Raw genomic sequence first — 17,727 nt, 5'->3', positions numbered from 1 at the left:
TTCTTTGCCAGTCTACCCTGTCTAGATTTGTCTTCATTTGAAGATCCTCTGCGGACCCCACCCTGTTCTTCGTAACCACTTCAAGGGTAGCACAAGCCGAACCATGCAGGGTATTGCAAGAAATGTGAATTTCAGAAGAATGTATTTGTTATTTGGCCTGTGGATTCCTCCTCTGACAACAACACCTCAACCAATCTGCGATGAGACCCTGGTAGTTGTCAAGATGGCAGCTGCAAATCAATAATTTCATGGTCAAACCTTTTTATCAATAGAAGAGCATATGTCATTGTCAACTGGGACAGGGCAGCGCACAACAAACATATACCGAGAGATTTAGGGGAAATAGGTCATCTAAAGACACACGCATAGAAGAGCGTTGACCACAGATCCTGTGTGCTCATAGCCTGACCCAATTCCTTCCCCGTGTTCCCTGCCACATAGTGAGGAACACACTGCCAACAGAGACACACCCAATTTGCCTAGACCCAAACTGGCTAGAGTGAGACTTGTCAATGTAAAAGGAGCGTTGGAGGCTACAGAAGATATAGTCTTGTCTTCCAACATCTCTAAACTCAAAACAAATTCAAATGTTGGATTGGTCCACTATTTTCCAAAGGGGATTTGGGAAATGTCAGTTTCTAAACATGCAAAGTTAGTGGAGACAATCCCTGTAATGCTTTTATTACTTTAAAAAAAAGGTTGCATACAAATGCACACCAGTTATGCTCCACTTTCTCTCATAGAAACCAATTAAAATGCATAAAATTTTCGGGCTGTAAGCAAAAGCAGATCCAGATAATCTCTCCATCCTTAGTCTACGCAATGTCGAAAGCCTTGCTCTATCCGACTCACTTCTGGCTGGTAGGTGGCAGAAACAATCTTTTTGCTGTCACAAATTAAACGTGCCGTCATGTTGAAGACCGAAGCGTCTGCGGCTCTGGCCGTTGGGCGCCTTGTGGAGGTACGTTGGCTCAACATGCAGCCTGGCAGCGGCCAGCTCAGCCCAGCAGTGATTCAGGGAGCTGACGGCGCTGTTATGTAACTGACTGGAAAGCTGCCAGCAACAGAGGCCCCAAAGCACTCCATCAGCCTGTGAGTAGGAGGGTAGGAAAGGGGCAAAAGGGAGATTGAGAGATGGCAAGAAAGAGTGGTAATAAAGATGGGAAGGATGGAGAAATTAGTGTTTAATTAGACAAGGGACATAAATGTAAAAACAATAGCAAGTATTGAAAGAAAGGAGTATGGAAAGCAGGAAGGAAGGAGGTATTTAAGTCAAAGTAAACACAGTCCAACATAAAATTCTTGCAGCAACAGCTTGCTCTGAAAGCAGCACACTAAGTTATAGTATGTACAGCATAACGTTGAATTGGACGTCCCAAGCATTACATCAGAGCCAGGAAATGAATAACAGGAGTCAGAATTACTTCTTTGTGGACGAATGGAACTGACTATCCACTACACACACAGACAGATGTATTTATGTTACTAATCTGTGTAGGAAGGTGTACTTCATGCTACACCATCATGACTGATCAGCACTCACACGCACACACTTCACACCTCATGTCACTCAGGACCTCAACATGCGCTTGCTTGGATTTGGTTGCCTTCCCGTTTTCACAGTACGTCCTGACAGCACGGTATTTTCTGCAAGCACCGACACACTCCGCGACTTTGATTAGCGATCAGGTAAAATCCTGTTGGATAATAATGAGAAGTCGGGGGAGCCCAAACAGAGCAGCCTCGCTCAGATTGCTTGCCTTAAGCCAAAAAGAAAAAGAGAAATGCTTTATCAGCTCCGCGAAGTCTGCTCATAGCAACGGGAACACGACGCCCGCACACCCACAGGTACAAGCCCACTCATGTTGCGTGTTCTGTATTTTCTAGCATGTCTTGCAGTTGTGAAATGCAGCCTTTTGAGCAGGCAGGGCCAGGTAGAAAAGCACCACTGATGAGCTTTTTTTTTTTTTGGAAAAAGGACATCTTGTTTTCTCCAAATTCAAAAAATGCAAACATGCAGAAATAAACAGGAGTGCTGTAAATATTGCTGTTGATTTTTGGATTTTGTATAAGCAGTAGAAGTCACATGCTTTTAAGTGCTTATGTTAAATGATTAAAAAAACTATTAAGACACCACATTAGATGTGCAGTTCTTACAAATAGTCCTGTTATAATAAATTTTGCTGCAACTTAGTAATTATTGCGGCAAACAATATTGTTGTTCTGGGTGCGTTTTTAAGTTATATATTGATAGTGGTTTAATAATTCAAATTTGCCCTCTCAGAGAGCGATGAACTTAAATTAGTTGAACACTGGAACTGGGAGACATTGTAAATATCCACAATAAAACATCATAACCAAAAGCGATAAATAAAAAGGAAACAAAAACCACACACTTTAGAAACAATAAATGAAATGGATTATAATTTCTCTAAAAAATATATTAATCATCGGAGTGGAAATTATTGAGCTCATTTTAATGGATCATGTGATTACCGCAATTACTTACTTACTGTGACAGGCTTACTCACAAAAGAAGTTTTTCCCCTTTTTTTTTTCTTTTTGTTCCGTTTAGAAAAGAAAATTGTTAATTTATGGAAAACACCAAGAAATCATCTCGTTCTTTATACACACACACACACACACACACACACACACACAAATTCAGGGAATATAAATAAAAAGCTAAGGACATACCACCCCCTGATAATCAGTGTTGCTCCTTTGGCTGAAGCACCAGGCTAAAGGATCTGTGCTTTGACTAGGCCTTGGACTTGATTTACTGGTGTGCTTTGAGTCATTTTCATGTTGCAGGATCCAGTTCCACTTCATCTTTAACTTTTTTCTTCTTTTTACAGGAAGTCACATTTTCCTCAAACCCTCTCTTTTATACAGCATAACTATCAGTACACCATTCTATGATAGGTTCTGCTGTGATTGGTCCCCAAGGTCACAACAAAACCTCTAACTCCGAGCTTCAGTTCTTTTTCAGGAACTGTGTGGGGTTGATGCTAAACATAAGAGCATTACTCCTGAAGTTCTGCTCTTTTTCTACTTTATCTTTGGTAAATTTCAGCTGGCCTTCATGATTTTCTTAGAATGGAAATGTTTTCTCCTTGCGTCCATGAAAGCTAAACTTGTACAGTTAGTCTCATTCTGACTTTCACATTAACACCAGGAACAGTCTGCTGTCTCTTCTGTGCTGACATTTTTGGTGTTTTGTAGCATCTTGCTCTCTTGGGACTTGCTTGGATGACCAGACCTGGACATGTTGGCAGTTGTTATGAATGTTCTGTATTATTTGGTGACTAATATGTGGAGGAAAACACTCCAAGCTCAGTGTTGGGTAGGGCACAAACAAAAGACCTGGTAACCTTCTTAAACTCCATGGCATGAACTGTTTGAAAAACTGGAGACGTTAACAAATCTGTTAGAAAGAAAACTGATGAGTCAAAAAGACCAAATCAGCAGAAAAACGACCACCAAACAATGAACTTGGAGTTTTATCTTTACCAGGGTCTAAACAAGTGTCTTCCTCTTCAAACCGTCTGCTTCTTAAATACATGAATGACGGTTTCAGTTGGTACGCTCACGCCAATGGGTTCAGTCACAACGTCCCACCGTCACAGGTGCATATCTGCTGCTGTGGGGAACACTTTGTTACACAAACAGGATGCGTTACCTCAGGCTGGTCTGATTTTTGCCTCATCTCTCACCCTCTGCTTGTTCTGAATAATAGAAGAACCATTAGCTTGTGAGTCACCTGCCAACCAACAGCAAGTGTTGCACATTTACCACTGGCGGACAAGAGTCACAGAGTTTGCTGCGAAGCAAAGAGACTCCTGTTTCATATCGGTGACTCAGACACAAGACATGAGCTCGGTGTTCACAACGGCAGCAGCTAAACCTGAAGCTGCAGGCTCGACTTTTCTAAGCGATCATTGCCGAGGCATTTTTTCCCCCCTAAAGTATATTGGAACAGATGTAAGATTTGATCAAATTGCTCTAAGTTCGAGAATTTCACCTGACAGTCGCCTTAAAGTGCGAGCAAGTTCACTTTTTATCCCACGAAAAGTCATGAGTGTCGCAGAGATTAGCAGCAACCCTGCTTTTCGCACATGGTCTGCAGTGTGTGTGCTGCGAGAGCAGACCGAAGAACACGGCTGTTGTTGCTTGGATTCAGCTTCTTATGATCGTTTCTTCAAATGCTGTCTTTGTTTTCAGCTTCCATTGTGCTGTAACCTTGGGACAAACAAGCCAAATGTTCATTTCTTTTTATTCAGTTAAGATTATTCTAATCATGGTTGGGTTAGTAGTGAAAGAAGTATCTTTACAAGCATTAGACAAGATCTGTTGAAACCTGACTTGCGCAATTGTTCTGAGAAGCAAAGATATTCATAGAAAATCATAAAATAAAATAAAAAAAGCTTAGTTTGAAGGATTTCTGAGTTTTGAGTTTGACGTAGGAGAGAGAATGTTTAATTTTTTTATGAAAGTATTCATACTTTTTGTTTTCTAACTGTGACTCACTTGTCTGGGGGAAAAAAATGGAAAGCTGTGACCCCATTGAAGGTCTGTGTCTAATAAAAAACCCTGACACTCAAGCAAATTAACAGCCAGGCTTTTATTAGACGTTATACTATACAGGAAGAGGAGTGCAGAAGGAAGAGTTCTAAGAGTCTAACAAGCTCAACCTGCTGGTGTCCACACAAATTAGTTTGAATGAAAACTATCAGAAATGCAGTCCTAGTGCTTCTGTTGAGCTCCAGCTGTCTTTGTTTGCTACCAGGAAGTCGGTTCTTGTGAGTCAGACAGGAAAATCGGTTGTAATGGAGAGAATAAAGTGATGTTCTTTCAGTGAGGTATGAGGTTAGGAGATTTGCTACAGCAAAAATCATTTTCAGATGTTGGTTATGTAACAGACAGTGGGTTACAGAGCCGTCACCATTGCGACAGGAACACCCCCAGCGCCTTATTTTCCCTCTCTTAGAGACTCCTGTTCAACATCAACTTTCCTCCTTCAGAACTTCTTTACCAGAGAAGGATTGTGATGCAAACAACTGTCTCTAAGACTTTATGATTTATTTACTGTTGTGTAGTCATCATCTAATCTTCTATTATGGTTTGGACAGCTTTTGTTTCAGATGATGACACTGAACAGATTCTTCCTACTAACTCTAAAGACCTTGGAAGCCAGAACTTTACTGTATTCAAGTTCCAGGTCCGGTGGCATTTTCTCTCTTGATGTACTCGAAGACGAAGAAAGTACAAATAGACTTTAAAACTGAATTATATTTATAAGCCTCATTGTAATTTGCTCAATAAAAGAAGTTGAACAGTGCTGAATACATGAGATTGAAATGTTGTGAAGTTCCAATTTGTGCACAGATAAATTGGCCCAATTTCCTTTATTTTGGGTGATGGGTCAACTGTTGCTTATGTGACACTAGTTGCTATATTAGCAACTTTTCAGACAAAATAGAAATCAGTATCAGCTGAAATCAGAATTGGCATGTGAAATGGAAAAGCTTTTAACAAAGGAAGTTGAGACAGTTCTGAGCTTTATTGCTTGCTACTTCAGGAGGAACCATACAGCAGATCCCTGTGCACTCTGAGCACTGCTCTGAACAACTCAAGCTGAACAATTTTCTAAACATGCACACAGGTCACACCATCCTCAATACACATCAATGTACAATATTCTGCAGACTCTCAATGCCTGTGATTAAAAAATCAATTCACGACAATCTCACGACAAACGAATCCGTTCCTTTATCAACTTCCTCTTTCAAGCATACGTTGTCCTCTTGAATAAATCATTATTCACTCAGTTATCTAACACATGTTAAAAGGTCAGAGTGTCATAAAGTGGTCATTTACTTTGCCAGAAAACAACAATTGGTTCATCCATACTATTTGTTTTTCTCCAAAGAGCATAATTAAAAATAATTGAAATAAAAATGCAACTTGGTATGCTGAAATATCATGTCCCAGTGCTACTTGACACTTGCAAAGCAGCCAATCTAGGAGTTACATTTATTTTTCTCAGCACTAATTGGGTGTAGTCGAGCAGAAATGAAGTAGTCTGTATATATTAGGTTGTGCTACTTTGTCCTATTCATACAAACTAATATGTTGCAAAATCAGAAACTGAGGACTGCTGTCATCAGCTGGAAGGAGATGAAGATGTGTGACATCGACTGAGGCAGTTGTCTTAATTGTTAGTGTTAGCTTCCACTAACTTATGTTTAGTTGTTCAGAATTAGCTTCTGCTCATTTTTTTTTAATGTTTTCATCAATTTAGTGTTAACTTATGCAATTTTTTTTCTGTTTAGTGGTTTTGTGTTGGCTAAAGATGTAGTATTAGATAAAATTCTTATTTAGCAAATTAGTGGTTAGTGAACCTAACATTTTGGTTAGCTGTGCCTACCACTGGCAATAACTACTGCCTACTTTAGTGCAAACATATCTTCTCCACTATAAACATGGTGGCCATTTTAAAAAATATCCACCAGCAAAAGGGAACACTAGATAAATAAAATGTATATAATTTCTGTGGTTCAAAATATGTAGGTTATGATTTGACACCAAACACATTAATCTGATTGGAGATTTCAGTGACAACAAAATGATTTGCTATATCTACCATCACATTAGCTTGTTTTTCAGTGAGTGTAGGAAGTGATTAGTAGCAGCCTTCCTGGTGTGTGCTTTACATCTGCATCTTGTGCTAAATTCCACATCCTTTTCCCATAATTACACACATGGCAGCCAGAGAACTCCAACTCTCTACAGCAACATCACCTGTGGTTCACAAAATATTAAACAGCTCATTCAGGCTTTTATCTGTTTGTGGTTCAGAAATGAGAGTGCTTAGCCATGGTGAAATCCCAGGTCTGATGTCATTGTTGAGTTCTGGCCAAGTGTTTGGAGTTCTGGTAAATTCCAGAGCAGAACTGGTTGGGGGAGGGCTGGAAGGGGTTGGGATCAGGAAGTGAAGTAAAAAAAACAAAACAAAAAAAACAGTCTGTTTCTAAGACTGGAATGTTAATGGTTGGTGTGACCCCCGGCAGACTGACACCAGGCTGCTCTTTAGGATGTCAAATTCTTTTTAGGGTCATCTGATCAGTTTGTTCTTTAAATGTTCTATCAGTAAATTATCCAGTGTGTCTAAAGACGTCAAATCATCCCAAACTGACTCATGCAGTTGTGTTTTGTGTGTAGATGGTTGCCTAAAGACTAAAGAGTTGTTGGGTTTAGGTCTGGAAATATGTGCTCAAGCAACAGATTAACATACTGATGATTCCAGCCGTGATATCAGCTCTATACTTGACTCTGGTAGGAACGCTGGACAAACTGGTTTCCAGGGAAACTTTCCACTTATTCACAATGATGTTGCAAGAAATGATTTAAGCTAGTTAATTAGGCTCTAGGACCATCAGACACAAATGCATTGCTAATCTAATAATGGGACAGTTGCCACACTGGCATTTCTCTGCTGTGGTCTATTAAAATTAGATATGAACTCGTATAAGAACTCTAAAATTCTTTAAAAGTTTGCCAGAGACCATCACTGACGACAAACGTTTCAAGGCAGGAAGCGCTCTTGCATCTAGACAATAAGATACATTTAGAGATGGTCAGTTTCCTGTGGATCTCCACTGCCAGCGGTTGGGGAAGTTTACGGAAAGCAGAAGCAATTGGCCCCTAAACTCCCCCAACCGCTGGCAGTGGAGATCCACAGCAAAAAATCTCACCAGATAAACTCTTATCATTTCTCTTGTAGGGTACTGTTGACGAGCGCCCCTGAAGTGCATCTAGCTAACCAATCATGTATGGTTGCTAGGGGAAAATGCTAAACATTTAGCCAATCTTCATTGTTGAATTTAATGTCTTTAGGACACAGGAAATTTTGCCCTAGCTACAGAAAATGTGTTAAAGTTTTGGATTGCTATGGTGATAAGGTTGATAGTGCAGATGCCACCTTCTGTTGCTCAGCATGTTTTGATTATACTCTTTCTGTTATCATTTGTTCTTTGCTGATAATCAGTTGTGATACTATGATGCTGTAGTTGGCATGAGGCTGCTGTGGATTCCTAATATTTATTTTTTCATATAGTTAATAATGATGTTTCTATTGTCTTAAGTTTCTGCTGCTATGCTAATGTTAGTATTTGGTTGATATCATGATGTTTGCTGGGCCAGCTCTACAAACATTCATATTTGTACAATTTTGCTTAGCACCTTTAAAAGTACGCCAGATAAAGCCAGGGGGATTGGTTCATGTTATGGCATCAGAACCTGGTTAAGTCTATCAGATTTCTGGGGCTAATGTCGTATTTGTAGCCATGGTCATGTCATCCTTTACAAATGTGCTTTCTTTCTTACTGTTTATTTGAGGTTAGAGTCTCTACCATCATTAGTTGATTGTCAGAAGTTCAGTTTGAAAATAATTTAACCTGTTGTTTGTTCAGAGTTAGTTATACATTAGTTTGGTATTTTTCACATTTTTGAGTCTGATCCAAATAGTGACTAAATGTTTAAATACTGCACAATTTGTTAGTTACTGAACAGATGTTTTTCATTCAGCTAATTTAGCCCTCCATGTTATTTTGTTTTATGAAGAATGTTGTCTTATTCTGGAATTGATGCCATTTTCCTACCGTTCATTTGAATCCTTATGCTGGACTAGGAAGGGAAAATCTATTGGCACATCAGAAAAAAGATGATTTATTTTCATTACTACCATTTGTTGTAGGTGGTATTTTGTTTTGCTCATCACAAATTCCTAGAATTGTTTTTAAAGTGAAGGACAAAGGAAGAGGCAAACTCTTCCAGGGTCAAATAGCTTTCCTGTGCTGCTCCTAAAGCCCAAACTTTTCACCTTGTTTCTGCTGCTGAAGGTTGAAGTGACCTCCAGATTGAATTTGTCCTTAGATTGCGACAACTTTCCTTTAGCTTCTTTTTGTTATTGTTGATGTTTTGAATTTGTTAGATGAGGTTAATATTTGCAAATATTAATACATTTTCTCAAAATGTTTTTTTTAATATAATGATTTCTGTTGTAGAACAATAGCAAATATAAATCTCCTCACCTCAGCACAATGCCAGAGTTGATCAAATACTTGATATTTTGTTTTTATCAACACTGAAAAAATAACTTAAAGATTCTAATCTGGGTCAAAGTTGCCTTTGTTGGCAACAGCATCAATTGAAAGCGAGGGCGGCAACACAGCTGGGTACACTAAAAATTGTTTCTAACGTCTAGTATTTTCTCGATGTCAGAATCTAGGTTAATCTAGATTAGTCAAAATCTGGATTATTTTACATCAGTTGAGTAGAGATGAGACATTTAAGGCCCTATAATTGAGTTTTCTTCTATTTTTTAGACTCTCTGTTAGAAAGTCTTTAAATTGTATGTGAACTATGTATTTATGGAGGGTTTTTTAAGTCCACCTGATTGCTTGGTCTGAATGTTTACCCATGCCGTCAGGGTTTAGTGGTCAAAGTAAGGTGTGGCCCACAACATCTTAGAGAGAGGGAAGTGAAGTCATGGGAAATGATTCAAATGGCCAAACAACAAAAGCTGTTATGTTGCTTTGCTAAACTCTTTTTTTTTTTTTTTTTATGATCTCAGTTGGATTTTTATGCTACATGACCATACATGGGAATTATCGCTTTGTATCACCAAAGAAATGACAGACTCTGAGGCAGATTGAACTGAGTTTGTATAAATCCCCTTAAAACCAAGAGAGCAACACATAAAAAGATGATCAAGATGTCATTAAGCTTTCCAAAAAGCTGCCTATAAGAGCAGCCTGGTCTCATTGTTAGGTTACTTCCGTTGACGGAGGAAGGGAAGGGTGGAGGAGGCCATTTTGTTTTGATTGGCCATCATTTACCAAATTGTCCAGAGCCGGTCACGTTTTGGTCACTGAGGTATTTCCCAGCTAATTCCACGTGCCTGTTTCTCCAACTCCCCAAGCAACTGCAGTTTTTTAACAACAGGAAGTTTCAACGTTTATAAAAAGACAAGAAAGAAACATTTTGTTACCGAGGATACGAGATGTTTTGTTGCTGCTCATTCATAAAAGCTTCAGGCATGAAGAAAAATCTTATATTCCTATAAAAATCTACATAACTATCTGATTTATTTGTAACTATTTATGTTCTTTAAAATTAAAAATTCATCAATTTTTTATGTACTAATAGCTATACATTCTGGTTATTTATTGGAGCAATTTCAGAATGATCTACTGGCAAGATTATTCTATTTCTAATACTCAATTTGGTTCTGTTTTACATCATTTCCTATTTTTCAGTCTTTATAGCAAATGTTTTTGTCAAAGATATAGCAGAATACTCGCAGACTTTTTTTGCTGGTTTTATTAATCACAAATAGTATATGTTTTTTTTCCTTATTTCAGTCAGCTGTTATTCCAGATGCTCTCATCAGGTTTAGCTGATTCCTAATGGTGCTTTTCTTTACACCCTGATTTCCCCTACTCTGATTTTGGCCATTTTATTATTTATTTATTTTTTTAGCTCATGCAGTGTATAACACAAGCAACAGTTGTTTTAAAATGCCATTTTAATTCAACAATTTAAGCTGCAATATGTAAATTCTGTTAAAAATTCTTGCATATTTGTTGAAACTGTCACTGTCATAACAGTATAGTATGAGACAAAAAAATTAGTTCCTCTGCCTTTTCCTAGTGCTAACTGGAAACAACCAATCAGAGTCAGAAGGCGGGACCTGGCACTGTCAGTCATGCCCGTGTGCGCAGAGCTTTTTGAGAATGCTAAGGCTAGCTAGCATGGCCACCTTGCACTGTCATGCTAAGATGATGCTCATGAACGCATTTAGCTGTTGAGAGGTTGATTGACAGCACTAAGCCCCTCCTCCTGTCTGTGATTGGTTGTTTTTGGTCTGGAGCATTACATTTCTACAAACAGCAATAGTAGCACATGGAGGAAGAGGAGGACATCAAACTTTTCACAAATTATTTGTCTCATATTATACTGTCACAGTATGGTGACTGTTTTAACAATTATGTAAAAACATTTTTTTTTTTTTTTTTTTACAAAAGTTACATACAGAAGCTTTAAATGTTATGTCGTTATGAATTCAGCAGAAAATGGATATATTGATCAAAGACAATTTGGAATACAAAAGTGATCAGCAAAACAGCTGAAAATTAAATTAAAAGTACAAAAGTACATTTCCTATTGTTTCCGCCTTTTGTTGTTTCAAAAAGATCACCTGTGTGAAGAAAACTCTAGAAACAAAGTCTTGGACTCCTTTGTTTTTCTTCGCCTGCCTTAATCCCATAGTCTGCAGTCATCTCTGCTTCCCGCCCAGACTGTGAATCATAACAGCAGGTGGACTTTAATCTCACGCTCATATCTGATAGTAATTGTAGCCTCAGACGCCGTTTGTTTAAGGTGTTGGTCCCATGTGTCACCTGCTAGAAGTTTACTAGTCAGCTATTAAGCCCCAATGTGTCCTCATTTTTTTTTTCATGCAAGGCTCCTGCGTTGTTCTATGAATAAACTGTGCCCTCTTGTCCTCTAATAAAATTGATTTAGCCTAAGAAAGTCAGGCTTAACCTTCTCTTGTGTGTCTGCAGGGCTGTGATGTGGGTGCCTCAGGGTAACATAACCCTGCGGGTGCACAGGTGATACCAAGCTGAATATAGCCCACTTATGACCAGCTGGCCTTGCTATTTAAAACATATGGGAGGCAGGGGGCACGGGGGGCGTTTTACAGCCGGCAAGAGGGTTCACACACTGTTCCATAAGCTAAACTGTACAGAAAAAACCCCAAAAAGTCAGAAAATGAGTTTATTTTTTTTAATTTTCATTTGCCGATTGTTGTTTTGTTCCTTAATTTCATCCTGTCTATATAAGGGGAGTCCCAATACAACTTTCTCACCTACGGTACGATACTGATATCGCACCTGTGAGTATTGGCCGATGCCGATATTGATCCAATATCTCTGCACAAATCATACATACTTTTATGTATGTATGCTTCCCGCCCAGGGCTGATTTTCCACACTCCTTTGTAGTGTGGAAAATCAGAAAAGGCTTGGTCAGAAAACAATAGTCAACAACAAAAGGCATGAGGACAGCAGACCCAGTTATCATTATCCAATGGGTCTGCATGAGGTACACAAGCACTGCTGGATAGAAACGACTAAATGCTGGACCAGAGTGCTTATATGCGCAGATTTTATATGCAGGCCAATATTATCCAATACTCTTTTTTTTTTTTTTCTTTTCTTTTTTTTTGGTTCAAATTGGATCGATTTCCAATTTTATTTTCAGCTTTCAGATGGAGCAAACTCCGTCCCCAACATCATCAGGCAGCCAGACTCACCCTGCCTTTTGCTCAAGTACCAGAACACGAGAAAAAAAGATGTTTGAGACACAAAAACATGTTTGCTTTATTTATTCATCTGAAATGAAGAAGAAGCCCTTTCTGAGGAGTTTTAAGTCTTCTAAATCTAGACATGTATCAATCCAATCTGTATTGGTCTAGAAATTGAAAAAAACTCTATCTGGGGTATCAGCGACAATGTGTCCGATCCATAAGGACAGATCTATTCAGTCTAACTCTATGCTTTGTGCTCCGAGTGACATCGTGGTTATTTTTATTTATTTAGAATTCCTAATTGCACTTTCTGAACCATTTTAAAGGTTTGCTGCAGTCTAAATTTACATGTTTGACCTAGCTCATGATGCTATTGGTATCTTTATGGTGCAGAGTTATCAAATTAGTATTTCAGTACATTTATGTCTGTTTTTTTTAAAGAAATAAACACTTTAAATCAACTCAGCGCTGTTTTTCTGTATCGGCTCGGTATCGGCTGATATTAAACCTCAGATATCGGAAGTGAAAATGCTGAATCAATTCATTCCTAGTTTTAATAATGCTGAATCTGTTACTTCAGGGTTGGATGAGATCATCCCTGAAGCTGCTAAGTAGTGTTTCTGCCCAACAGTAAAAGCTGCTTCGAGTTCGGCTGAGCGGTTACTTTTCAAAGGAAGCCTGTGTTTAAGAGCACATTACATCAGTCTGTGATTTTTTTAAATACATTTTTTAAGTCTATATGTGGTGTTTGTGTTGAATCTGAAGGTGGTCTGTATGTTTTAGGACCTTCCTGAGCTTGTAACTGTGAATGAATGGCAACAGCTGAGCTGGAGAACTTTATCAGCAAACACTCGCCGCTCCCGTGTGTGTGTTTATGTGTGTTCGTGTGTGTGTGCGCGCATGTGCTGGATTCAGGAGGAGCTGCAACCAAAGCCGCCTCACTGGGAGACTCGCTGAGCCGAGTTCACTGCCGTCCTGCCTTCCTCAGCCGCTGGCCTCTTTTTTTTTTTTTTTTTCTTCTTTTCCCCTCCACTTTACTCTCCGCGACTCGCCCATGCTGAGTCCTTCAACCCGGCTCTGGGGGAAAACCGCAGGAGCGGCGCTGTCGTGACTCGCCGGCAAGCGATCGGCAGGAAGAAGGGAAAACGGGAGGAGAGGAGAGCGGAGGCTGAGGCGGACCAATCGATCACTCTGATACGGGGGACAGCCTGAGCCGTAGCGCTGTCCTTCCCTTTTCTGCTGCTGTTTAGCAGCAAACCTCCTTTAACTCCGACTGGAGTCTTTTGAATTCATCCGTCCGTTGGACACGTCCGGGATTCAGAAATCTCCACAAGCGATGATCACTGCTTACCAAAGAATTGATCTCTGTTCTGAGTGATGATGTTGGACACCAACCATTGCCTGTCTTTTAAACCCTCCCCTATGGACTCTCCCCCAATGGCAGATGACATGGAGAAGGCATGCTTGAAGATGGATCAGGAGAGACTGGTCTACCACAGCCTGAAAGAAGGTGGGAGACCCGCGGATTCAAACATGCACACTTAACCGAGACGGTTTGTGTTTATGTGCCTGGGTTGTGATTTGAGTTATCGGAACTTTATGGCTTCATATGAGTAGTTTATGAGGCTTTGGTAAAGATAAGACGTTTGGTTTACTAGGTTAGATAAAACAGAAACTCTTGTGGACACGGATGTTTGCAGATATGTGTTCAGGAGAACAGGGTTGTATATACTTTGACACATCATTACAGAGTTTCATACATTTTATTGGAGTTTTACATGATTTGCCAAACCAATGTGGGCCGTTTTGGGAATTGAGTCAATGATGCATAGACCAGCCCAGCTTGTCCGATTAAATCGAACTCTAGTCTGTTTGCCTAGAAATTCTGGTTCGTTTTTGGACATAGGAATTCGTAATCGAATGGATGCAGACCAAAAAAGCGAACTCTGGTCCACCTAAAACCTGTCTCTGTTCGTTTGAAGTGAACTGTGGCACAGTTTGAATACATATGTGTATTCAAACACATTTGGAGTGGGCATTGGACCGCTTCAAAAGCAGGAAGTGGACGAAAGCACAGAGCATTCTGGGTAAATGCAACCAAAACAAACGTGCAGGTTGAGCCCTAGGGGCAAAAATTACTTTTAGTCTTTTGCAAAAGAGAAATCCTACACTAAAATTTGACTTCACTCCAGTTTTGTTTTCATATTGTGAAGAAGAAGAAACGTGCCCTTGAAGTTTCTTGTTCACATGAAACACGGTGGCAGCAGCATCATGCTGTGGGAATGTTTTCAAGAAGGATAATGACACCCGGAGCTCGTATTTTAAGATGAGCTATTTTATTTCCACTTCATTAAGAAATGTCACACAAAATCAAAATAAGATCCATAGAAGTTTGTAGTTTTAACATGGCAAAATGAAATGAAACATACTGGGTGTGAATACTTTTGTATGGGAGTTCTGAGTGTGTTTTGGATCCAGATAAAGATTAATTAAATTGTGAGTCATCTCCAGTCCATCAGGGAAGTTTTTAAGTCACGTTGGTGGATGCATGACTGAAGAGGAACTTTATCATAAAAACATAACGGCTTTAGATCACTAAAACAAACAAAACTACAAGTGGGTACATACATACTACTAAATAAAACTGTTAAATTGACTGTTTATTTTCCCCCAGCTGCTTTAAACACATAAGGAAGTATTGAAAATGACAGTAAAACTAATACTTCCTCTTTATTTTAGTTTAGATGCCACTGATGTCACAAAAAATGATGCTTTTTGGCAGCGAGTCAACCAACATGCTTTTTTAAAATTATTTTTCACAAACAAAAAGAAAAAAAAAATGTTCTCCTAACACCCCCTAATTTGGTCCGATCTGCGTAAATGCTGCAGAAAGAACTGTTTATAACCAACATTCATTACGAGCACGAGCCAGAAGCACAGATGACACAAAGCATTCCTGTGAGGTTAGAACCACTGAAGACGGAGGAGAAGCAGAGAGGAGTCGTGTTTTGCTTTATCATCTGACATGATCCGTTCACAGAAAGCTGAACCCAAACGCAGTCTGGCAGAGCTGGGAGTTGAACTTTTAAGATGATCTGTATTCAGCTCGCCTCCCTTTATTGTCGCCACGGTGCGGCAGCGTGACGCAGTAGGAGCCACTGACAGGTGTGTGTGTATGTGTGTGTGCGCCCTCAACCTGGCCTTGCTCCTGCCCTCTAGCTGCCCTGCTGTGTTGTGTGTGGAATGTTAGCCGTGCGGTAGACTCCCGACAGAACGTACAACAGATGAGCTCATGCACGGGCTCGTCTTTTTTAGCTGAGTATTTCCAGTGCAGGTGCCAAAACGTCACCCAGCCAATCGTATCTCTGAGATTGTGATGCTTGCTCACTTCCTCGGTCCTCTTTTCCTGTCGCCTGTGACAAACTCAGGCATCTTTAATCAGATCTACTGAGACGTCGGCGCCACAGGATTAACCCAGTTGGCTCTTCGCTGCAAAAACACTAAATCTTTTTTTTTTTTTTGGTCGAGTACAAATATCTTAGGACACTTGAAATATGACAAAGTTAACATACAAGTAACTTTTCAGCAAGCCATCAAAGCTGTTTTTAAGTCAGTAACTCCTTAATATTGATGAAAAAACAGATTATTTCACTTTTGCAAGTGAAATAATCCATGTTCTAAATGAAATAATATGCAAATGGAACTGGTAGATTTCAACAATATTGAGGAGTTATTGACTTAAATCTAGATGTACTTTACTTGTTAGGGTGGAAACTGTGCTTTACAAAAAGAACACTGCAAAACAAAATCCTGCCAAATATTACTGGCCGAGCTTCGAATCGTATCTTGGTACAATAGAATTAAGAAAAACTAACTTACAAGAAACTTTTCAGCAATATATAGGAGCTTATTTTAAATCAATAATTTTTCCGTATTGATGACAAAGTATTAGTTCCATTGGCAGAGAATGCCCCATGTTTCACTTATAACATGGGGAAAATGTCTTGTTATAAGTGAAATAATCTTATAACAAGACAGTTGAACTAGTGCTATTTCATCAACATTAAGTACTTACTGACTTAAAACAAGCTCCTATATCTTGCCAAAAAGTGCTGTGTAATTTAGTTTTGTCTTGTTTCACATATATTAAGATATTTGCGCTAGAAACTAGAGCAAAAATATTTGGTGAGATTTTGTGTTTTTGCAGTGTTCCTTTCTGGGCCCTTTAATCATCTCAGACTTTTCTGAAGTGATTGCAACACAATCACTCTCCCAAGTTTGTTTCATCAAAAATATATTTTGTACTTTATTTGTACAGTTATATCTATCAGAAAGCTCTACAAGCTCCTTTTAGTGTGAAGAATTAGAATTTTGAGACATGGTAGTGAAAAGGTGACATCCTGTTGCTCTTTTAGAAAACGCTCAGACTGTGGTCTACTGTCGTTTCCTCTGCAGCTCCTAGAGACTGTGAATCGTGCCCTCTGAGCTCCTTCGCTGCAGCTTGTTGTGACTACAGCAGCGAAGGAGCGTTGCCGGTGTCCCAGAATCCCAATAAAAATCCCCACTGCCCTTTTTGTCCTTTTCCCAATTTAACTAAAATGGCCTTCAAACCTGGTTAAGTCTGAGAGAGTATACTGGGTCTCTTTCTTCATATCCACAAAGCATAAAGAGCACATCTTCTGCCCGAAAGTATTCATACCTTTTGAAAGTCTTTAACTTTATTGGGACGTTATCAATCAGGTTTATTTGAATGGCATGTTTTAGCAACAAGGCAGTTCAAAGCGCTGTATATCAAAAACACACAAATACAAAGTCAACAATTGAGAAAACAAGAAGCAAGAATTACATTTTGATGAGTTTTATCATCACAAACATTAATACATGTCAAATATGTTGGTCAGTGTTTCATTTATGTGATAGACCAACTCAATGTAGTGCATAACTGCAAAGGGGAAGCAAAATAATAAATGTTTTTTGTTTCTATTCTTTTCTAAATCTGTAAAAGGTGGCATACATTTGAATTAAGTTCTCTTTACTCTCTTAAGTTCTCTTTAATTAAAATCCAGTGTTTTGCCTTTTAAAGAATATAAATATAAAGAATATAAATAGTAGGGGTGCTCCGTCGATCGACCGATACTTGCACGTGAAACCGATCTTATCAATCTTATCTACCTCCACAAGCATCTGAAAATCAGCCACTGTCCCCTTCTGTTCTGCTGTGAGAGAGGACTGACAGACAAACCAACCCACCGGGTCAACCCAGGTAATGATAGTCAACCCATTATTGCCAACTCAGCAACTTTGTTGCTAAATTTAACAGCTTTTCAGACAAAAATCTTAATCGGCCAGAA

The 17,727-nt window shown here is 39.2% G+C and overlaps 1 protein-coding gene across 4 annotated transcripts in view; it reads left to right on the top strand.

The window, feature by feature from the left end:
* The window catches only part of mrtfab (myocardin related transcription factor Ab), a 51,736-nt gene that overhangs the window by 10,709 nt on the left and 23,300 nt on the right, over window positions 1–17,727 (top strand). The window contains exon 1 of one of the 4 annotated variants that reach the window (XM_016675446.1): window positions 13,288–13,886. The exons of the other annotated variants lie outside the window; for them this stretch is intronic. Coding sequence (XP_016530932.1) covers window positions 13,754–13,886 — 133 coding nt within the window. The 5' untranslated portion in view covers window positions 13,288–13,753. Of the gene's footprint in view, window positions 1–13,287; window positions 13,887–17,727 lie in introns of those variants that run through there. 4 annotated transcript variants of the gene reach the window in all.

The sequence above is a fragment of the Poecilia formosa genome, unplaced genomic scaffold, assembly GCF_000485575.1.
Source record: "Poecilia formosa unplaced genomic scaffold, Poecilia_formosa-5.1.2 Scaffold4, whole genome shotgun sequence".
Taxonomy (NCBI): domain Eukaryota; kingdom Metazoa; phylum Chordata; class Actinopteri; order Cyprinodontiformes; family Poeciliidae; genus Poecilia; species Poecilia formosa.
Note: the sequence above shows the minus strand (reverse complement) of the source record. Positions and strands in the feature narration are given on the sequence as shown.